Raw genomic sequence first — 24,864 nt, forward strand, 5'->3', positions numbered from 1 at the left:
CACCTAAAAAAAGAAAAAGTAATTTTCCCATCAGCATAAATTATGCCATCCTGTTGTGGACTAAGCGAAGGTTATGCAGTACGTGCAGCAGGAAGAGCCAACATAAAAACAACATAAATGGATTCTATTTTTGGAGATGCTACCACATTGGATCCCGAATTAGCAATTCACTCTCTTCAGCTAGGCTTTGTGCCTATGTGCCATAATTGCACTGTTGTTGCCATTGTCTTCCTGCCCTTATCATTGCACGGGAAATGAGATGACTCTTGCAAAACCACAGTGGGGAAAATACATCTTGAATATGTGTGCTAGGCACGAGGTGGATTAGCCCAGAAATAACTTGACAAAAAATACTGTGGGGGTATGGAAGAAGGAGTGATGCTGTTCCAACACCTCCAACTACCATTTTCCTGTTTTGGGTATTTACTTTCTCTTGCTAGTGCTGAAATGTTATTTATTGCATTAGGGGAGTCTGTTCATTGTGCCAGAGGAAGTGTGGGCAGCCATAATACATTTAAGTTCATAAATAAACAAAAAAACATTGTTTAAAGTGGCACACTGTATGGTTAGCTCTGCTCCAGAATCCTGAGTTTAAGTCACAACCCAGACCCTGCATAGCTGTTATTTACATGCATTCCCAGTGTCTGCATGGGTTTTTCTGGGCAGCTATGTATTGGCCTAATGCTGTTTTGGGGGGGGTCTGGGGGGTTTAGATGTGAAAGACAGATTTGTCCCCTGAGGAAATTTGGGTTTTTGCAGAAGCTCATTAAATAAATAAACCCGCACACAATTCATAATTCTGTCCTTTGCTATGACCTCCAGGAGGTCCAGAGTGTAACCTTATCTGAGCCTGCCCTTTTAATTATTTTGTTGATTTGGTGGGCCTCTCTTGAAGTGATTAGAACAACCTAGATGAGAACAGGCCATTCAGCCCAATAAAGCTCGCCTATCTACTAACTTCATCTGAAAAAACATCGTCTAGTTTTGAAAGTTCCTAAAGTCTTAGTGTCTGCCACACTACTTGGTAGCTTATTCCAAGAGTCTGTGGTTCTCTGTGTAAAGAAAAACTTACTAATTTTTGTAAGAAATTTACCCTTAACAAGTTTCCAACTGTGGCCCTGTTTTCTTGATGAACTCCTTTTAAAATAATATTCTCAGTCCACTGTACTAATTCCCTTCATAATTTTAAACACTTCAATCATGTCACCTCTTAATCTTCTTTTGCTTAAACTGAAAAGGCTCCGTTCTTTTAATTGTTCTTCATAATTCATCCCCTGTAGCCCTGGAATCAGTCTAGCTGCTGTCATCTGGACCTTTTTTTGACCAAAACTGCACACAGTACTCAAGATGAGGCCTCACCAGTGCATTATAAAGGTTGAGCATAACCTCCCTGGACTTGTACTCCACACCTTCTTAACGGCTTCTGAAAACTGTTCGGGAAGTTGAGAGCATAAGGCCCACTATGACTCCTAAATCCTTCTCATTATGTGTATTCTCGATTTTCATACCTCCCATTGTGCATTCAAACTTAACATTTTTACTTCTTACGTATAATACTTTACATTTACTGACATTAAATTTAATCTGTTACAAATCTGCCCAAGCCTAAATGCTGTCCAAGTCCTTCTGTAATGAATTAATGGATTCCAAATTATCTGCCAATCCACCTATCTTGGTATCATCTGCTAACTTAACCAGCTTGTTACTTATATTGCTATCTAAATCATTTTTTATATATATACAAAAAATAACAGCAGCCTTAACACTGACCCCTGTGGGACACCACACTTAACATCGGCCAGTTCTGATGAGGTTCCTCGCACCATTACTCTCTGCTTCCTGTGTCTAAGCCAATTCTGCACCCATCTAAAAACATCACCCCGAACTCCCAATTCTTTTAGTTTGATGCCCAACCTTTCATCTGGCACCTTATGAAAAGCTTTCTGTATATCAAAATAAATATTATATGCTCCACTTTAATAATATCCTTTTGTTGCTTTCTCATAGAATTCCAGCATGTTAGTAGCTCTCATGTGCCTTACAATTCACTTTGGAATGGCACATAGTGAACCTCAGAGAAAACTGCCTTGTCAGTTCTGCTCCTCAGCCTGGCACCTAACTCTTTGACTTTGGATTGCAGAACTGACAGATTACCCTTATATATGTCATTTGTTCGAACATGGACAATGAAACTGGATTAGTGTCTGGCCAAGAGCCCATCCACCCTTCCAGGGAACTACCACCCCACCCACCTGTGCACCCAGAATCCAACATACCATGCAAGACACTCTGTCTCTGGAGCAAACCTGTGCTTCATTCCCCCTAATGATCGAGTCCCCACTATTACCACTTCTCTCTTTCTGGGAACTGGTTTTAAGGTGGCGTGTTGGTTCTTAATCTCTGCCTACCACCTCAGAATCATCAGATGAGCCGTGCTTAAAAAACATGTCCTGACCCGGAGCTCAAGTAGTCCACCTTATGCCTAAATGCACATTGCCTCTCACCCAGGTTTGGAGCACTGCTTTTTCTGAAGTTGAGGCAACTGGGACACCCAGCTACGTGTTGTTTGTTTTTTGTGTGGTTCAGTTGAATGATCTTTAACGTGGAAAGAATGGTTGTCCTTTGATTCTTGTTTCACCTCACAAAAGAATAACTTTTTTATTATATATGTATATTCTTAACAGGTAATGGAGACCAAGAATATGCTGTATCTTGTCACAGAATATGCTAAAAATGGAGAGATTTTTGGTAAGTAGCTGTTTTCTTGATATTCTAGTGTTTTCTAAGTCCTGTGGCCCATATGCTAACTCTGTCATTGCTGGCATGCTTTAGTGTAGTTGTAGTTGTGTTTTGCATGCTGTATGTAAGGGTGAAAGTGTGATTTATAAGTTTTATATTTTTTTTCTTTTTGCACTTGTTCTAACACCTAGAAAACGTCATTTGTTTATTCTTAATTGTTGGTAAAATTAAATTATGCAAACAATGTTTAGAAATATTAAGAGCTTCAATAACTGTGTTTATGTGACTGTCATTGCCTCTATTAGTATTTTGCATCTCCTTTAATGTTTCATACCGTCACTATGGAGCTTATTCTCCTGCTAAACAAACATAAAATGGCCAGTATTGGAGTTTACCCCACAATTGATAAGTGAACAATGGAGAAAGGAAGAAAAAAAAACTAAGAAGGCTGTTGTTTGTATTCCTGCCTTTAACACTACAGTATCAGTACAGTACAGTAAAGGCAAAAGTGTGTTTTGCAATACAGTAGTCACTGCAACTTTAAATACTGGAAGAACTGACATTGGGTATAGTGCAGGGTTATTCAACTACAAATTCAATTGGGCCAGATTTTCACACCAAGACTTTTAGCTGGGCAAGACATTTTCAGCGGCCGGTAAGCAGCAGGTAATGACACATTTTAAATCGACACAAATTAATGTGTTTAAAAACAAATAATGTTTATTCATTGTTTCTCTTTTAAATTTGGTCACATCTGACACAGGCACCTCAAAAATGTATTAAAAAAAATAATAACAAGCTATAACTGAACAGAATCTGAGATAGTTGCAATCATTTTTTTTCCATTTTTGATATTAAAAAAAAATGAGCATTTTGCTCACATATAACCCAGGCACATCTCAAAGTGCATAAAAATCAAAAAAGTGCACAGTATTAGCAATAACATTTGTTTCCCTTTTGAAATATGAGATCCTCCCCCAATTTAAAGGGGTGGTCGTAACAGGCAAGGGATTTTTTTTCATAGAACCTAAACTATTTCATTCACATGGTTTTAACCACTCATATGACAGAGGTTAAATAAATTTCAGTTCCACAACAATGCCTTTCCCGTGAATTATTTCTTTCACCAGAAAAAAACTACCTGAGTAAATATTTAAGAGCAAGGCTGCACATATGGCATGAAAGTGGATTAGTACCTTTATTTTAAAATGTCTTTGTACAGAGTTCTTGGGTGTCAAGTAATGAATGTAATTATAATTATTACTATTTTTTACTAAATTATTTTCCATGTTTCTTTGTTGATGAGCACCCGTTGAAGAATTTATTGATTAGAGAACATATCGTGGCATTTTTCAATACCATTGTAACAAAGTTTATTGTCCGCTGTCAATCACAGAGCATCCTAGTAAAGCAACAGTAATACACCTGCAACCTTGAAACTCAGACTTCATCACATTGCTGTGTATGACGAAACAACAGGCAGGTGACTGCTTGTACATATTTACTGATGAACAGGCCGGCTTTTTACATGGCGCATGCATTAAATCAAAAGAGAAATGGCATACAAAGATGTGCGAACACAAGGAGATCAGTGACAATCACACCTCAGTGTGCCTGCGTGACATTGGAAGGGAGAACTGAATTTCACGGGGCAAAGATATCTTCATAACAGGGGACCTATATAATGGGCATAGGAATTTCAAATGTTTTGCATGCCTACCTTTTGTTTTGATGACTGGTTGCATCATATTCAGCCCTTCTTTCATTATTCTGGCACAACTGTAACCAGCCTCTTGTTGAATTTTAGTTGCAGTTGGGAACCCGGGCTGGGGCTCTCGGAGGTTGCTTCTAGTCGGCATGCGGCCTGTGGCCTGTGGGCTGCCATTTGAATAGGCCTGGTCTAGTGGATCATATGGTGCACAACACATTAGTAAATAATATTGAGTGCATAATGTTACAGTAGATTATATTGTTGATTACTTTGAATTTATAATGACAACTTGTAAACATAGTTTGCCAGGACATGGTCTCAAACCCATGTTGCCTTGAAATGTTTCAGGAAGATCCCATGAAAAACAGATAACAATGTTGATTGAAAATGTTTTATTAAATAAATATCTATGGATGACAATAAGATACTATATTTAAATTTTCTGTTTTTTGTGCTTGCTTCTCTGTTCCCATAATCAAGGGCTAAATGCTGGTTTGAGTGATGATAATATACTAGACATTATGTCACTGAAACTTCAGTGCTTTTTCTTTTTTTAAAAAAGACTTGTTAAATGAAGGACATTGTTAAGCAGGGCCTCTAAGCTACTCCTGCACAGACCAATAGCTCACACCTTGGGAGTTTTTTCTAACGTGTGTGAAGCTTTCTGCAATCTTTTGTTTTTGAATCCTTCAGGTTGGACAGACCTCATTTGCCTAGTCTCTAGCACATAGGTTTTTTCCTGCTTTTTCCTGCTTCTATATACATCAAAGTCATCAGTTGAATGCATATTTTCATGTTGGTAAATTAGGCAGACTGGATGAATTCTAGTACCTGAAACAATTTAATCGGTGTGAAGAAATGCTTGTTTTGGCTTTCTTTTTTGTTTGCGCAATGTGCAAGACATGTTGCATGACTGTGATTGGCACTCTGTTGACATCAGCACAAGTCCACTATAAATTCAGTGCCATGTTTAGTTATCCTTCATTTGGGTAACCTATAAGCAGATACTCTAGGATCCTACCTTCTTTACAGTTAGGCCAAATATTAGGTCTCATTTTCAGTTGAAGTCCCTTTTCTGTACCTGGCTTTGACTTATGGTGTTTCCTGGTAACTTTGGTCTATCTTGGTATTGTCCCTTACTACATTTCTCTCTGGATTTTTTTTTCTTCCAGTAAATTCTCTTGTTCACAGTAATCTCTGGTGATGCTGTCTCTGTCTGTCTATCAAGTAAATGGAAAAGCAGGGGGCATGCTTCATAGAGGATGTCACCAGTAGTGTTTTTGCGGACATGTTGAAACAAATTTTGAAATTTGTCTGTTGAGGCTTCATTAGATGAGTCACTTAAGTAGAATATATAGAGGAGCGAAAGACATGAGACAAAGTAATGGGAAATGAGGAGGGTTAAAAACAAATGAACTTGAGAAGAATGGAATATCGGAGTATTGGCTGCCATTTGAGAAGAAATAGGCTGAGATGAAAAACTGAGTCCGTTATTTAGTGCTGGGGTAAAGTGAGAACCAAGTTTAAGAATGTATTTAGCTTCTGTAAATCCTTGTCACAGAACGAGAAATAAGTGACAAATTGGTATGACTGTAATCAGTTCATTAAAATGCTTCTGTAAAGGTATTGTAAAACATCAATTTCACCCATGAAAGAACAGTCGGACCTCTCGAAGGGTAGTTTCTTCCTCCTTTTTCCTTCTTTTATTTGAACCGTATTAAAAGTGAATCTCCACACCCAGAATGTGGACAGGATAACAACAAAATGATTCAATTATTTTATTGTGAATGTAATTAGATTGATTTAGTGGTAGAGGGAGATAAGTAATTACTGTATTGTAAACCGCTTGGACATGTAGAGTGTTGAGATCTCCCTTACGATAATTAAAAAAAAAAAACTCACACAACCTTTTGGACTGAAATATTTATGCAGAGCTAGAATACAGATTATTCAACAACACCATCAGCAAGTTGTATTTCTTGAAGAAATCTAACCATTAGTTGTAATGAGATGCAAAATGAAGTCTTACAGAGAGAACTCCATAGTTCTAAAGCTGTGTTGATTAGTTGCAAGCTTAAGTCCTGTGTTCTGTAATGGGCAGTGTATGCCTAAATATCTAGCTCTTGGCTATCTCCTTCCTAGAATAATGAAATAATCTCTAGTCATATCTAACATAGGACATCTTTGTTTTCATGTCCATATTGCAACAGCTAAAAGGACCCTTACCCAAAACAAATAGAATATTGCCAGTTGTTTAAGTGTCCACCTTGTCTCCTGCCATGTTTACCAGAGTTGGCCTCATTTAACAGGACTGGACTGGACTGCTGCAACCCTGACAATTCAGTCATTAGGCAACATAGCAGTCTCTCCTTGGAAACTTGAGAGACCTCGGACTTGGTAGATTTTTTTTTCCTCCCCCTGTCTAGAACTAACCTAAAACTATGCAAAAATACAGCATCGGTGAACCAACAGTGAGCAATGAGTATGTTTCATATTATCATAATGGGTAACATTCCTGTTATTTATTGGTTAAATAATCAAAACATGTAACTTAAGATGATGCAAAGTAGTATCTGTGGCCTTGGGCATACTATTGACAAAACCACAAAATTGGAAACTGAGTGCACAGAGAAAAAGGGCTGTTTTAATTTCCTTTCAAAAAATAAGAGATTTTGAACTTGTCCTTAAAGGTATTTTACTTTCTAAGATGTGCTCAGTCTGCTTGAATTGTACAGTTACCATTTTTTTTTTGGCGTTGACAAAGCAAAACGTTTGTTTCTAGCAGGACAAAATAAATTTGGTAGCCTGGAAAATTTAAAAGCATTCACTAAAATTTGTCTTTGAGTATTACAGGTGCCTTTCTGAAAGTGATCATACTGTAATGCCATGACATTAAATGTGTGCCCTGTCTCACTTTAAAATGCTATGAATCATTATCATCATGTCCAGTTTTAGCAAGTTCATTCTAAGCTGCACATCTGTTTACATGCACCAATATAGTGAATACATCCTGTGCTTCTCCCCTGGAGCAGGCAGTGGAGATGACTTCACTGCTTCTGGGGACCCCAACAGATGCCAAAAACATGAGATGGTTGAATGGAAACAGGCCAGACGACTGGGAAGGAATGAGTCTGGAAAGGGAACGTGTTGCTGCAGGCCGAGTGTGTCTGGAATTCCTCCCTTTTTGCTTGTAGTCGGAGGAGGCAATTGTCACTTTAGCTCAAAAGGAAGTTCAAGTTGCACTAGCTGAATCATCAGAGACGAGGGCATGCTTAGATACTGTATAAGTGTTGGGCCATTTTTATACTGAGTTTACATTTATTTAGCAGACACTTTTGCCCAGAGTGCCTTACAAATCACAAGCACACAGCAAGACAAACATATACAGCATAGATGACTACCTACAAGGATCGTGTCAGTTATGCTCAAATGCAAATGGAGAAAAAAAAATAACAGACATTAGTGCAAATGTCATATCTGGTTAAAGCATAGAAAAGAGATAATTACAAAATGTCCACAACAGAAGTGTTATGCCTCAGGGGTTAAATAAATTTTGAAAAGCTGAAGCCACAGGGCTTTTTGAAAAAGCATTCCCTACTAATGCTTATGTCCCATGATGTCAGTGCTCAACTGAGTCACACCATCGTAAGAGTAATGGATGAGAAAAGGCTGAAACTGTGAAATTCCACATGAAATCTCTTAACTTGCTGTAGGGGAAAGTGTCTCTCATATCTGCTGTTGCTGGAATTCAGTAAGATTGTTTTTAGGAGAGCTCAATGAAATACATCTACAGCCTAGAAGGTGACGAACTTTAATAAAATATTTTCCTTTTCATATATATATATTATATGTTGTACTTTTAATTTACTGTATGTAATACAGTGCATTTAAAAATCTCCTTACTCATGTTTTGAGATACTGCTAACAATAGCAGGAAGGCAGGAATTGTCCTTTGAAGGGATGGTAGTTTGTTCACTCTGGGGGTATTTTGAGATGTTGGTCTTTGAAGGAGAGCCAGTCAAATACTCAAACTGCAAAATTCTGAAGCATTGTGTGCTGATTTAATTAAATGTATTATACATTGTGATGGGAGAGGGACACCTCTTTGAACCAATGGAACCTTAAAAGTATGAAAAATAATTGATATAGTAACTCTGGATGAAATGAAGGGCACAGACAAAACCCTGCAAAATATGCATTTTTTAGCTTATTAAAATCTGGAGAATAAACTTACACTTGTGGTGTTTTATTACACATTTGTTTTTATTCATCTGTGCTACTTGCCTTCCATTGCAGGCCAAATTAACATTGGGGCCATTGAGCTTTTATACTAGAGCCATTAATTTTGGATAAGGAAAACAAAAAAAGAAAAGCACTACTTGTTTAATAAAATTAGTAAGTTAAAATGAAAGTTATGGTGTTATCCATTGTGGTGTTTGTAAAACCCTAGTATGGTCACTGACCCCTAATTACTTGGGTAACAAAGGCTTCTACCTCCCATGTAGATCTCTGCTGCATTGAGAGGTCAAGTAATAACCGTTTGATTCCTGTGGAAAAGCTGACTTGGTAGTGTGTGCCATAGTAAACACAAAATACTGGCCTTGACAGACCTCTATGTAAGTGCAGCATGTCACCAAGTGTATTATGTGCTGTTTTTGAAGTACAAGACTTGCAGTAAAAAGTAAGATTTCTAGTACTTTTTCTCCTTGTGTGTGTATAGTAAATGAATATTTGATTAGGGCTATATTATAACATGGTGACAACTGGTGTGTTATATATTAGGAATTGGTTTGAATTATGGATGGATTTTTTTTTTTTTTTTGGAAAAATTCACCTACACACCATCTCTTCGATTGGTGCTGCTTTTGTGTGTGTGCTATAGCCATTTTTAGAATGCAGTTTTGATTAAATCATTTTGCTACCTGTAGACAGTATCATGGCTGCCACGCGTTCTCAGTGTTCAATTGATGTGTCCTCTGAGCAGATCCTCAGAAATTAACGTGATGCGTGCACAAGTTGCAGTACCAGCAAAAAGTCAGGGGGCACAGTGTGCTAAAAGTTGGAATGTGACGTCAGAGTCTCTGTTCTACATGAGACAGAAAACCGCTTTGCGGATCCTACGAGATCGGTGTACGCGCTTCGATATTTGATAAATGGTTCGATGTGGTGAAGCAAAATGCCGACATACAGATGTATTCGTGGTGTTTTTATATTCAAGCGTCGCATATTCCCGATGGTAATGACACAATACGTTTTAAAAGTCTCACATACCGTCGTCTGTGCCGTCTTTTTTTCTAGGGCTTCCTCTGGTCCTGACAGCAGCGGAGCACCAGCAATAGATCGCCACACTGAGCACATTAAATGTATGATATTCCAACTCTCTGCACATTTAGAATCCTTAGATTTATATTTGATATCACTTTCATGATGAAAAGCATTAAAGTATGTATATTACATTTTACAGATAAATCGGTAATTTGGTTTAAATAATGAATACTGTTAATAATTACACACATGGGGTGACACAGTGGTGGAGCGTTAGCGCTGCTTTCTTGCAGGGAGTCACGTTGCTGATATTCCCTGCCTGCAGTTTACATGTTTTCCTGCTGGGTTTCCTCAGTGTGCTCCAGTTTCCTTCCAAAGATATGCAGATTTGGGGATTTGGTGCCACTAAAATGACGCTAGTGTATGTGTGTGCTTGTATTTACCTTGCGATGAGCCAATGCCTCATCCTGGGATTGTTTCTCACTCATGCCCAATGCTTGCTGGAATGGACACATCCCTAGATTTAATCAATAAATATCCTTTTCAGAGATATTGCGGTAAGGTGTCATCGGAATTTAATGGGTGTTCTAGGCAAATAACAAAACTGAGAAGCCGAACATGTTCTAACCGTGATAATATCTCGCACTGCCACCTGGCGGATTCCTCCAGATTTACATAAAGTACGTGCGCAAGTATAAACACTACAATGCTTGCGTAGCAGTAGCGTCCGCTGCAGCATAAATCTGGCCAAAGGGTCTCCTGTGCACTCCCATTTTATTTATTTAGTTTTTGGGTTTGGAGCAGCTGTTGTAGCCCGTTTGAATGATGCAGACTACTAAATAGTTTCCTGCTACTTTCAGTACACCAAGGCTGTGCTTAGACGAAACAGTGTTTGTCCATTAACAGAGTCACTTAACATATGCCTTCTGGGGCCCGGAAGAAGCTAGCTTTCAGTGTGAAATAGATCAGTTAAACCTATTCTGATGTTGTTTTTTCTCCCGTCAAGTCAAAGTGAACTTTATTGTCATCTCAACCATATACAAGTATACAGATAGACGAAATTGCGAAGCTCGGGGTCCACAGTGTAACAACATGACGTGCAAATAATAATTTAAAAGTAGAATTAAAATTTCAATTAAAATTAAAACACAAACAAGACAAGACATTGTGCAAAGACAAGACAAAGAAGTAGCAGCAATATCGATGTGTAAGATATGTAATATAATAAATAAATAATAAATAATAGATATAGATAATACATAAATGATCAGTGTATGATAATAGTTATTTAAGACATGTAAACAATGACAGGTCAGAATGTTTCACAGCAGAAGGATAACAAGAGTGTCAAAATGCTTAAAGGTCAGTAGGAGATTTTCAGTTCTTTTCTCCCTGCACACTCGTCTTTGCAGGACAGTGGCTCGCATGTATAAAAGTTCTGTTTTTAGAGATGGTTGCGGCCATGTGGAAGGTCCCAGGGGGCAGCCTGGTGTTAAGGAGTCTAACAGCTTGGGGGTAAAAACTCTCCTGCAGCCTGGCAGATCTGGCTTTGATGCTGCAGTATCTTCTCTTGGATGGCAGAAGTGTGAAAAGTCCATGAGAGGGGTGTAAGGGGTCATGCACAATGCTGCAGGCCTTGCGGACACTGTATTTGTTTAATATGTCCTGTAGTGAAGGGAGAGGCACCCCAATAATGTTCTCTGCTGTCTTCACTATCCTTTGCAGGCGCTTGCGGTCAGATATGTTGCAGTTGCCATACCAGACAGTGATAAAGCTGGTCAGAACACTCTCAATGGTGCCTCTGTAGAACATGGTGAGGGTGGAAGGGGGAAGACGTGCTTGCTTCAGCCGCCTCAGGAAGTTTAGCCTCTGCTGGGCTTTCTTGATTAGTGATGAGGTGTTATGTGTCCACGTAAGTTCCTCAGTTATGTGCACACCGAGGAACTTGGTACTCCTAACAGTCTCCACATCTAAACCGTTGATGCTGAGTGGGATGTGGGCAGGACGTGATTTTCTGAAGTCCACGATTATCTCTTTTGTCTTGTCGACATTGAGAGATAGATTGTTGTCTTCACACCATGCGGATAGCCGTTCCACCTCATCTCTGTATGTTCTTTCATCATCCCTGCTTATCAGTCCCAGCACCGTCGTATCATCCGCAAACTTGATGATGTGGTTGGTGTTGTGCATGGCTGTGCAGTCGTGAACAGCAGTGGACTAAGCACGCAGCCCTGCCGTTCTCCAGTGCTCAGTGTGATGATGCTGGAAGTGTTGCAGCCTATCCGAACTGACTGGGGCCTCTCTGTCAAGAAGTCCAGGATCCAATTGCAGAGGGTTGGCATCTTTAACAAACAAAACAAGTGAACACCTTGAGTTAAACTACACAAAATGGTTGTATCTGCAATATTATTGTAGTATCATTTGCGGGTTCTCTGTTTAGGATTATAGTCCTAATCTGATACTCTTTGAGTGTAGAGCAGCTATACAAGTAAGATATTTTGTATGAACGGAAGGTTATTAAGTTGTTTGTTTGTTTGTGACAAATTTTGGTCATATTGTCATTGATCATTCTGAGCTTCAGAAGGTTTTCTATCCCAGACTTTTAAAAATCCAGTACTATGTTACACATTTTGGAAAAAGAAACTGATTAAATGACATAAAGTAGCAGCCGTGAAAGTTATTTGCCTCTGCTTGAATCAAGTAATGGAAACATATTAAGAAGGGGCCTCAGATACTAACTGACTTCAGAGTCTGGCAAACACTGCCCACCATCACCTTCTGCCTCACTATTGGTTTAAATGACCTCCTTAATTCCTTCATCTAAGGCTAATGCACTTGTTCATAGTTGATGGAAACAGTAACAAACAAGCAATCAAGCCAGCTTGCTAGCAGCAGGACACTGATCTGCACGCAATGTGCCTTGACTGGTAAGGTTTAGCAGCCCTGCTGGATTATTGCCTTCTTAATGGGGTTACACTGCTGACGTCAAACAAAGCCCCAGGCATCTTAGTGCAAGACACTCCTTTTCATATTACAGTTGACTGCTATTACAGCTGACTTCCTCTGTGCCACAGGTAAAATGTGCTGTTCGGTCCTCTGGCTTTAGGCAGCCAGTCAAAATGCTTTCCAGATGTGATAGTGATGGCATCTCAGCAGGAAACATTCTCTGAGTGGACCCACAGGATGGTGACCTCTGCATAACATCACAGGAGGCACCATGTTTTCTTTGCCTCTTGTCCATTCAATATTGCTTCCACTTTTTACTTGCTTAACCAGAATATATCTAATTTTTAACCCTTCCTTGGCTGACTGAGCTCAGTGAGAACAGTGCAATAACAGATTTACTGATTGTGAGACTGAAAGTTAAGAGGTTGTCTTCTGAATCCCAGACAGCTGCAGTCCTTACGACACATAGCCATTCCAGCTATGGTGCCAGCCACTCAATCCTTTTGTGATGACAACCATACATTACAGTAAAGTTCCAATCACGTCAGCAGCAAATTCATGACCATGACACATCTCCTGCCAAACGTGCAAACTAACAAGTCTGAGAGGAAGAGTTGTTTACATGTACTTTTTCACATTAAGTAAAAACAAAAAGATGGCATAGTGGAACTTTTCTACTTCAGTGATTGGGCTATAGTTCTGATTACAGTTTTCCTGTCTGTTTCCTGTCCTTGTAGATTTTGTTTAAGCCTTCTAGTGTCCTGTCCTGCCACGATCTAAAAGATGTGCTGTCTAATTGTTGTCCGAAACCACGTGCAAGTGCTAATTAGTGTGTGCTCTGTAATGACCTAGTGTCAAACTTAAGGCGGCTTACTGTCAGGCACCTGTTGCTGCAGATTTATATTATAACCCTTTGTGACCTCATGCAGGATACCACAGTAGGAAAGTTAAATTCAGAACCTTTACAATAAATACTTAAATTAATAAGCATAGAGGGAATGATGTTTCCTGTATCAAACAACCCCAGACCTTTATGGTTTTTCAAGTAATTAGACCTAGACAAAGGTGCAAATGGTAACCTTATTCTCCTCAATCCTGTCAAATGTACAAATAAGAAACAATACTTGTTCAGAATTAAAAAGGCTTTTGAAAGCAGGAGAAACCTGGTCTAGTGTGCTAAAAAGTAAATATCAAAATACAAGGTCAAAGGTTTAGATTTCACTGGAAGCTCATTATGTAAGTGACATTTTTTTCCACCGAACCAGCCAGTGCTTCCATTAACTATGGTTGTATTACTAAGTATGGTATTGCAAGGTTCAGGTGAAAGTTCACCATATAAGATAATGTTCAAGAGATAAGAAGAAGAGCTCATTACAAAAAAAAATATTAGAAAAGAGAAATACTACAAGCAGTTTAGTTGTGCCATATGTTGTAGTATGTTAACCCCTTTACTGCCTAAGCTGGGTCAAAGCTACACCCAGGGTCAGCCACAGGGGAACCAGTCTCGGAGCAGTCACTAGTCAGCCCATGTGATAAAGAGATAGAGAGATAAGTCAGTCAAAGTCATTCTTTTCTTTTTTTATGTAGGGTGTTATACAGTATATAACAATCAAATTTAATGCACCACTCACTAACTATATGTTGTAATTGAATTATTTTGTAATCTTGTGCAGCTTAGGTAAAGTATCATTATGTGCCAAAAGAGATCCTACTGCTGGGCCCCTGAGCAAGACCCTTAACCTGTAATTGCTCCGGGGCGCTGTTCAATGGCTGACCCTGCGCTCTGACCCCAAGGGGTATTTGAAAACTAACAAATTCCTAATACAAGAAATAATATATATATATATATATATATATATACACACACAGTATATATGTATACACTGTATGTATATGTATATATATATATATATATATATATATCAATCACTTTAATGATTATTAGAGCAATGCAAATAATGATACTTTACCTAAGCTGCACAAGATTACAAAAAAATTCAGTTACAACATATAGTTAGTAAGTGGTGCATTAAAGTTGATTGTGACTTTATCTATGTAACAAGCATTACTCATAAATCAATTAACCACAACAGACCTTCCCATGTCAAGAAAAGAAATCCTCTCTCTTCTTTGCAAATAGGCTAAAATCAGGAGAAAAGCTCAAAAATGCTTATTTTATTAAGGTTGTAGAATTGCATTTAGAATAACCAAAACCACAAATTGCCAGAGCTCCCCCCCACAACTTAGCAGCACAATATCTTCTGGTGTGTTGTCTTAAAAATAAACCTGCTGATTGTTTTATTTTAATTTTTTCTTTTACATCTGCACTCCCATTTTGTTAAGCATCTGTCAGACATTTGCTAACACTTCAGTGTTCAGAAGAGCATTATGGCAATAGCATTCATGTTGTGCCATACTTTGGAGTCTCTTTTTTTTGTAACTGCTAATTAATTCACTTGTTTGACATAACAGAAAAACTCCTCACTTGACTGCTGGTTTCTTGGTAAAGTGTGTCTAGAGGTCACCCAATTAGTTAACAGCTCAGCCGCATCACCACAGAGGCAATTCTGCAGTGATAGTGTTGGTATAACTTTAGCTTTGCAGAGAAGAATCCTACTAGCTATGCATTGGTACATCCTGGGGGAACACAGTGTTAAAGAAGGGTCACAGCAACACTTGTGACTTGCTCTGGAGCCAAGTTCTGCAAAGAGAAAAAAAAAAAATCAGAAAAACTAATGACAGGCAATGACAGAACAAAAACTTGCCTGTTCAGAAGGGGAGGAAGATATGGCTCTGTTTTCTATCATTAGACCAGTTTCTTCCTGCCTTTTAATTTTTTTTTTCTTTTATATGTTTATGACAGCAAAGAACCAAAATATAAGAAATTCCAGAAGAAGCCAAGCTCACAATTCAAATAGCCACCATAGGTACTCATGAATACCAAGATGTGATATATGCTTGAGTGTGTTCTGTCACTTCCCAGGCCTGAGAGACACTGAAGTCTAGCATGCAGGAATAGCAACAAAAAAGAATACAAAGAAGTTAGCCCTTTTCACTATGAATAAAAGAAGAGTCTTTAAATAGGTGGCCCACAATGTTTGTGTTATTTCAGCCTGCCCACCAAACGTTGTCCTCTGACCTCCTGTGCTCATTTACCTTCTTTGATTATATCCTTTCCATGACATACGTTTTTACATACCCATTTTTGGTAGGCTTTGAAAGACTAGTGATTTGTCTAATACTTTAGGTAAATCTCGGAAATTCAAATACTTCACAGTCCGGAAAGTGAGAGCATTAAAATATTCGGTACATGTTAGTACTATTAATGAATTATGACTTGAAGAGTGGTATAAATCAATTGCAGTAGCCGGGCCCCTTTCTGATAATATGGATCAGTTTTAGCTTGCAGTTTTTGTTTATTCAACACTTTTTTTTGAAGAAGCAAGGCACGCATCCTATTTAGTTACACTAGTAGCCAAGAACATTTTCTGCATTGCCACATACAGTATATTAGAGGGGTGCACACATTGACTTTAGCTAAGTGTGCCTTGTTCTTATATTTCATTGACTTTAGCTAAGTGTGCCTTGTTCTTATATTTCATGTATGTACATTTTTATTTCAAAAGAGGGTCTGCAATTTTTTGAATGCTATTTTGTGCATATAGACCTCATGTAAACAATAACATATTATCTTCTCAGAACCATAATTATCATTTTTGTTTGCTGTATTTCAGGATAAAAAGAAATAAATGTACACAAATTTTTTTTTTGTTACTTCATTATTGAAAAAAAATTGAAGCATGTATTTCCTACTGTTTTTTTTTTTTTTTTTTTTTTTTTTTGGTAGTATAGCTGTTGGCTGCTGCTGTTGTCTGGATGGTATGAGCTTCTGTTATTAAGTTTGCATTCCTGCAGAATGTTCGCTCTGTGAATCTACAGCAACCTAAAATCATTTGACAGTTTTGTTTACGCTAATGTCTTAAACAGAAATGGAAAACAAAGTTATGCTTCTAGTTTTACACTGAAAATGGGCACAGATGACTGATGATTATCATAACATAAAAGAACAGAAGAGAAAATTACAATTTTTGATTTGTTAATGTTACTGTTGACACAGATTCTTATGACTGATTATCATAACTAAAAAACTGAGAAAAGAAAAAGATTGCAAATTGCTTGACACAGATGCTTATAACTGATTTGTCATAATTTGGAAAATGGAGAAGAAGAAAGTCTTTGCTGTCAACATGAAAGCTTGTGACCCATTATATTAATTGTAAAAAAAAAAAAAAAAAGAGTGCAAATTAAATTTTTCTTGTTTTAGTTATTTTATTGTCACCATATTTATTCATGACTTAATTTCATAACCTTTTTTTTGGTTTTGTTTTCAACATGGATGATCATAAATAACTGTCATAAATGTAAAAAATATAAGAACGATTGTGATTTTGATTTTGCTTTACACATTCAAAACAATCATGCAACCATTAATCTTTTAAATTCCAAATATGTTTGTTTATATATTTATACAAAAAAATCTCCATATTTAACACCAAGTTTCCCATTATCTTAGGACATCCTGTTTCATTGATTGATAATTTTCCTGCTGCCTTTGACTATTGGCTACTGTCATCTCATCCAAGTCAGTTTTCCTCTTCACGACAACAGCAACATTTATTTATGTACATTTTCATAAAGGCAATGTTACTTGAAGTTCTTTATAAGACGACAAAAAGATAGTTAAATGAAAAACAAAAAAGATTAGGCAGTAATATTAAAGAATAAGCAACAAAGGAAAAAGGTAAGGTCAGATGGCCAGGAGGACAGAAAAAAAAAAAAACTCCAGTTAGGCCAGAGAACTGAAATAAAATCCATGTAGCCCCTACTGGCCAGTCTATGTCACATAAATGGTCGTAAACCAGTCCTCATTGTTTTGATGCTTCACAAGATAGTATTTGATGATGTTGGTCTTGTGGACAGCTGAGACACCCGCCTTTAATTCATCAACACAGGGAGCTGTATGATGCCTTAATCAGGTGGTAGTAGTGCAGATCGCCACTTTGGAAGAAACAGAAAAGACCACAGAGAATAGTAGAGATTAGTACAGATTGGCAAAATAGGCTCCAACCATTTAAGTATTTGGATTAAAGTGGGCTTTAAAAATAGATGATATTTAAAGGGGCTCAGTGCCCATCTCAACCCTCCTTGCTTGACATACCAGCCTGAGACTGCTTGTAAGGCATTTCTCACAAATCCATTATGGTACAAGTTGGCAATATAATGTCACTGGTAATGTGCATTTTACTGGACAAATAGTAGAGTGATGGAGCCTCCTGCAAAAGGTGCCCTTTCACCTGTCACATACATGGTGCCTAACCTAAAAATCTTAATCAAGTAGCAACAATTTATGTACAACATATAAATGTGCATTCTCCATATCTGTCTTAATGTATAATTCAAAGAAAGTGTTTTGTCAGTAAACAAAATTTCAGAAATTCATATTCACACTGCATTTTTGAACTGAAGCCTTACTAAATGGCAGTATGGCTCACTATATACTGTGTCAGATGTGAATCTCACCTTCCAACGATGGCACCTGTTAGCAGTGGCATGGCACTAATATTGTTGCTAATCGAAACATCTGTGTTTTGAAAAACATGCAGCTCATAAATTAACAGATGTGAACCAAAGGGCAAGTATAGCCCTAGGTGAAAAGCTATGTATGATAAGAGCCAAAATAACTGCAAAGAATTACGGCATGTTCAAGAATCTTTGTTAATTTTCTTCTTGGGAGCAAGAAACATAATGAAAGATGGCTCACGATTAGTATGGCTTCCGTTATCGTTCTTATTTTTACTGCACTGTAAATACACCTATGTGGCCAGGGAAGCCATGTGTTTATGTGTTCTTTAGTTCTGCTGAGTTTGATGTAGTTCAAATAAATAAGTTGGTTTGCCTGCACTACTCATTTAGTTTCTCAACCTCCTGCCATACTTGGTATTTTTTGCCACCCAACTGATGGAAAATTGCTAGGATCAGAATGGGCATAAAATAGGCAGGCAGATGACATGGAACAGTTTCAGGAATGACTTAGCCCCCAGATATTAATAGACAGGCCTTTTTACAAGCCAGCATAGGTAGACAGGTGGTTGTATCATTTTGGTTTTGGGGTGGTGTTTCAGGAGAAAATGCAGAGATGGTAGTAGCTAGATTTGCTGCCTCATTGCTTTAGGATCCTGAGTTTTATTCCCTGTCTGATCACTACCTATATGGAGTTTACACATTCTGCCCATGTCTGTGTGGCTTTTCACCAGGTATTTAAGTTTTAAGAATGTCTGGTTAACTAATTACTTTCAGTTGGTGGTGGGTGTGTGTGTGCACTGTAATAGACTGGCATCTCTTCTGGCCATTTCCTGACATCTGTCTGATGCTGTTGAAAAAAGTAATGGAATTTTTTGATTATGTAATGGAAAAGGGCACATTCACAAAAAAATGATCAAATTTGCCTGTAAGGGGTTGTAGATACTTTTGCTATATCTGGCTTCTCTAAATAAACCCTCAAAAAACCTATGACATCACTTTTCGAAAATTATCAATGACTATGAATGATAACAAACAAGTGCTCCAGCATCATCAATAATGTAATGCCTACTTTGGTGGCTTTGTCTCCATGTTAGTCATGTTTGAAGGGAAATGGCAACATGGGTGTCACTAATGAAGAATGTCAATGTCCAGTACTGCATAATACGGACCATGTTTGTTATATGGTCCTTGCAAAAATAAGCAATATGTCAAAAAATGATGCTCAGGTAAACTGTATTCTTTCTGCATTCATTTTTTTCAGATAGTTTTATTACTTACCTTTTATTGCTTCAGCTGGAGTTGTTTGAGTTCCTTAGTCAAAGTCGTATTGTCAGTCTGTGGCCAAAATTACAGTGGCAGATTTTTAGCCATGTCCTCTTAGCCACCAGATCATGCTGCATTTGAAAACTGGCACAAATGTACAATGCTAGTTATGCTTGTGCCTGTATTTATTGGCAGGAGCATTATGTTTGAATTTTGGAATGCTGCTCATGCAAGGCAGCATCCTGGAGACTTTAACAGGGCCTATAGGCCCGGAACACTGGCTTATCACTGAGAAGTGTTAACTGGCTTTAATAATCTTTTTCTTTATTTAATAGATTATGTAGTATCAAACTTGATGTGCTAAGCCTTCATTATTGTGGTGATCTTATGGATGTGTGCTTTGAAATGCTTTTAAAAGCAGGACATGGTTTGCTTTTGTCTTTTATTGATAAAATGTAATAAATGCTAAACATAAGGCATGAGATTGCTTAAAAAAGAAAAGCATTTCTCCATAATTCTTATGAATTAGCCTAATTTCCTAAAAGACTTTTGATAGATGTGTTCATATACTGAACATCTTTTATAGTCCATCCTGGTAACACCTCACAGGCCTGTGTGTTGGTAAATGCATGTTTTGGTTGAGACATGCTGCCAGTTTTCTCTTTTTCAGAATATTTGCATGCAGGTATTGTGGTACCCACCCAGAGTGTGTCATTTCATCATCTGTTTGTATCTTGATGGCAAAACCTTTTATTGTGTACTTGAACCACAAAAATACATCCTTTTTTGATGTTCTTATACTCCCAATTTAGACATGTTGTAGAAATGACCCCATGGCAAGTTTTAACTTTAAAAGATTAGATATAGAGGCCACAATATCTTTGCTGTCGTCAGTCATTAGATCAATTACTATTTTTTTCAACATCCATCGAATGCAAACATTAAAGGTTTGCCAGAGTTCATTGTGCAATCCCAGAAAGCTGGCAACATAACATAGCTCATATCTATTCCTGCTGTGTAATTTTGGAATCCTTTGTTAGAGCCCACCCTCTCACAAATACACACTTAATCTCACAAACTTATCAATGTGACACCCTTGTCCTGTTAATCATTTAATTCTGATTTGTCACTGAAACATTGATGTCAAATCTAAGGAAAACATAATACCACATCCAAAATTTGTCAAAGTTTCTTGCTGTCTTGCTAGAAAATGGGATTTCTTAGTTGGGTCATATCTGTATTTTCAACTATTTTAAAAACAACATTGTGATATAGTATGTGTGAATTTTTATAGAATGTTACTTTGATCATTTACTCAATTCCTTCTAGACGTTCAAATTGAAAATAATTACAGAAATGTGCAATGTTTATATTTATGTTGAATAGAACTTTATTTCTTAATGATGATGCATATTCTAACATATTCGTAGTTAAGAAGCACATGGTGTTAGAAGTTTTGTTCAGCTGGTATGTCGAGTAGCTTTTTCCTTGCCAGTGTGGTTTTCTTTCTGTTGACATTTTTCGGTGGGACTTTACTCTGTCCTGTGTCACATTCTTGGCGACCTTTCTACTGGTACCTTTATTGCCAGCTGGGCACCCTTTGGCAACATTTTTTTTTACCCACTAGGTAAGATAGATATTTTGCATGATCTTATTTTATTTTTAAAATTTTGTATTGTTCTTTTACAGGAGTACAATAGTGGAAGTGTATAAGAAATGTTCTTCTGTCTTTTTGATACCATAGTTTTATCTTAAAGACATGTTAAGTGGCCTTTTTTATCAACAAACCTTTACTTGCCTTTCTTGTTGTAGGTGTCCAAATTGGCCATCAAATGGCAAGGCATTGATAAAAAACAGGCTGATAAAAGTATATACTTTTTAACATTTCATTGGCATCAACATAACTGCAGAGCAGCTCCTCCATCCCCACCATCTGGCTGTATCTGAGGAGATAATCAGTTGCTCTTAAAATTCCTTTCCTTGATTTTAATAGTGAATGTTTTCAAATGAAGCCGTCCACTGATTTTTCTGAGCACATGCAGAGCTAGAATGTATTTTCAGAAGCATTGTATTAAAAGAGCGAACTGGCCTGGGATGCATGGCATGCTAATCCGTATTATGCCATTTACAAACACTGGCTACCCTGACATGCACGGGTTTGGTATGTCAGTGGAAACCTGAGTACCCAAGGAAACCTCACATGAACACAATAAGAACACTAAAATGAATATCGAAAGGAATGTCACTCAGAATTTTGCGCTAACGACTGCACAATCTCTTTGTGAAACTCCCTCACACTCAAATTAAAAGCAGCAGGACATTAAACAAAAGGTGTCCGTCAGAAGGACCAAATAAGAATAAGTATCTTAAAAAGCGAACTCTGTTGCCACACCCCCATCCTTGGAGATCCTCAGATTTAGTGCCAGATGCAATCAAAGACTGTGAATTTCAAGAGAGAGAAAAAAAATGTGCAGCAGATTATGCAGATTTTTGAAACCTCAAGAGTTGTAAATACAGTCAGTGTCTGAAAGGAAAACTTTACAAATGGGATTCAAGAAGACTCCTGATAAGGGTTTACAAGACATTCTTTCATTTTTTTTTTCCTTTTTTTGATAACTATTAATTTTCTTGAGCCCATTTTGCATTAACTAAGAAACTTTGCCATTGTGCATTCTTTGTTGTTTGTCTCCTAATTTGAGTTGCAAATAGTGGAGGCCACACCTCATTAATGATTAATTGTGCAAGTTGTAGGGAAACTGGTGACTATTGTGCTATGGGGCATCCCTACTGGAATTCCTTGGACAGTTTCTCGATTCATTTCAAGTTGTTCTACATTACTTACTAGTTCAATGAGGCTGTGTAATTCAGTGCTGTTTGGGTTAAAACTGACACCACTAGGAAACTTATTTATCTAGGATTTTCCCATTAGTTTTCCTTCATTCTGCTTATATTGTTGTCCACTCTGGCTTTTGCAATTCGAAGCTATCACTGACACCTATTTAACGCTCCTTACTCTAGCCCTCATGCACCTCATTTTTGGAAATTTGGTTACAGTTTTGGTCCAGTGCAGTTTTTGAGAGAGTAATTAGTAATATGTGAAGGTTGTACAATCATTAGTGCTGCTTCATCACATCTCTACAGTCCTGGGTACAAGCCCTAGCCCATTCAGTGTGTTTACATGTGGTTTACTAACAGAAACCTGGTTCCTAAAAAATGCCAACTACCACCAGCTCAGGACCAGGGTAAAGTTATTTTATAGCAATAACCATCTCCCTTTACTCCTCCTTGTGAGCATTGCCCTCTTCCTCCTGACACCTCCTTTTATGTTGGACCAGGGAGTACTTCTGGTGCTACACTGCAAAAAATCAGTGTGAAAAAATGAGAAAAAATAAATAAAAAAACAAGAAAAAGATATTAGAATCAAGCAAAATTATCTGCCAATATAGTGAGAAAGTTTAACTTGTTAACTTGTTAAATTTTCTAAAAATGAGATTATATATCTTACACATGCAAATCTACTCAAGTCAGTTATTCTTAAAATAAAAAAAACAAGATCTATTATTTCTTTTCAAGATTGTCTGGCTTGTTAAGATTTCATTTTTTGCAGTGTACAACACTGCACAACTGAAGCATTTACGAGTTGTCTGTAAGCTGTGCATCATAGGTAGGTCCTCTCCTGGCAGCAGCCACTGACAAGCACCCAAGAACACCAACAGGGCTGCTCTTCTGAACCATAGGTCCTGCGCAACCCTGTGGATGTCCAAACTGGAAGTAAGCTAGTGGAACACTGCCACCTCTCGTATTTGGGGGGGGGTTGGGGGGGGGGGGTAGGGGTTTGAACTGTTCTTGATACCCATTGTTGCCCAGTCGATGTATTATTCTTTCACCCCTGATCCTTGCTTGTTGGTTGCCCTCCATAGCAGTCAGTCAGGATGCCAATCCACCCTTTATGACACTCGCACAATGTAAGTCCTTATTCTGGTTAGAGAAACCATGTTTACAGATGTAGGTTTCCCCAGACGTAAACCAGTTATTTAGCTATTTAAACACAGAACTGGGTTACAGTTAATGATTTTGTAGTCTGCGCATATCCATTGTGCTCTGTTACATACTTCCAGTAGCCTCTGTTAGAAGATAGTGGAAGCATCCACGAGATAAATGTGCAATCCAGTAACAGAAAACTAACCTGACACCATATGATGTAGCCTGTTGTAGCCTGTTGTTCAACATTTCTTTGCTTACATGTCGGGTGTAAACAGAATGTATGTTGGTCTCTTCCCAACTGTTCCACACTTTCTCTCCATCATTTATTGCTGATAGGAAGCTACTATGTACAGTACAGAACTACTACACAGTCCAAAACTTTGATCACCGCCCTGCAGTAACAGCCAACATGCGTGCGTCATCAAAAGCAATTTGCACATTTTCTGCCTCACGTGGCAGCTAACCAAGCATCCATTCTCACCTGTCTGACAGCCAACCCAGCAGGAGGAGATGGGGTTGGGTGAGTTGGATAACGCTTTTCATGCCACTCCCTCATCTAGCTCCAGAAACCTCAGCGTGTCATTCTTCTGGGTTTTTGAATCCCTGATGGGTCTTAAGTACAATCTCAATCACATTCCCTACTGTGTTATTTGAGCTGAGCCGCTTCCCCCCCATATTCAGTCAGAATACCTCACACAATCAAAAGATAAACATGACTTCAAGGCCTCTACGGATATCAAAGAGAAACCAGGGTAAATATAAACCAGGCGGCTGGCTGATAAAATGAGACAAAGAGTCATTCTGTAACAGGACATGGGCTTATGAGGATGATGACCTGCCCTGATAGCCACTCCATAATTGTGCCTATAGAAAGTTTATATTTCTACTTTTATTTAGGCAGATCATCTACTTATACCTGCATTGGATTTTTGCTGGGAAGTCCAATTTTTCCTCTCGTACCCCAAAAAATATTTTAGGTTAATATGGTTCCATATGAAAGAATGTGAGCGTATGCTTAAGAATGCTCGGCAGTGGAATGTTGGCTTGTCTAGGAGTGGTTCCTATCTTGCAGTAGACTCCAGGTTTCTGCCAGCATAAAACTGAATTTTGTTAAGCTGAGCAAATATATAGAGAGATGGAAAGAAGGATGATTTAACCAAATAAAAATTGTCTGTAGGTCCAGAACCTCATTTGTTAGATGGTCACCTGTCTTTCTTGAAAAAACAATTTTTTTTTCTAGTTACTTATTACACTGAGACAGAGACTTTTCCTTCCTAATTGTTCAGCAATTCTTACTGCAAAATCAATTTTTGACCTCATCTTTATTGTCTTTTCTCATTCCTTGCCTCCTGTATCTAATCTAACTATTGACA

At 37.9% G+C, this 24,864-nt stretch overlaps 1 protein-coding gene across 3 annotated transcripts in view; it reads left to right on the top strand.

Annotated features, from left to right (window-relative positions):
- The window catches only part of sik2a (salt-inducible kinase 2a), a 90,280-nt gene that overhangs the window by 14,426 nt on the left and 50,990 nt on the right, over nt 1–24,864 (top strand). For all 3 annotated transcript variants that reach the window (XM_028810263.2, XM_051932268.1, XM_051932269.1), the window contains exon 3: nt 2,685–2,748. In XM_028810263.2, the coding sequence (XP_028666096.1) occupies nt 2,685–2,748 (64 nt within the window). The remainder of the gene's footprint in view (nt 1–2,684; nt 2,749–24,864) is intronic.

The sequence above is a fragment of the Erpetoichthys calabaricus genome, chromosome 9 (genome assembly GCF_900747795.2).
Source record: "Erpetoichthys calabaricus chromosome 9, fErpCal1.3, whole genome shotgun sequence".
Taxonomy (NCBI): Eukaryota; Metazoa; Chordata; class Cladistia; order Polypteriformes; family Polypteridae; genus Erpetoichthys; species Erpetoichthys calabaricus.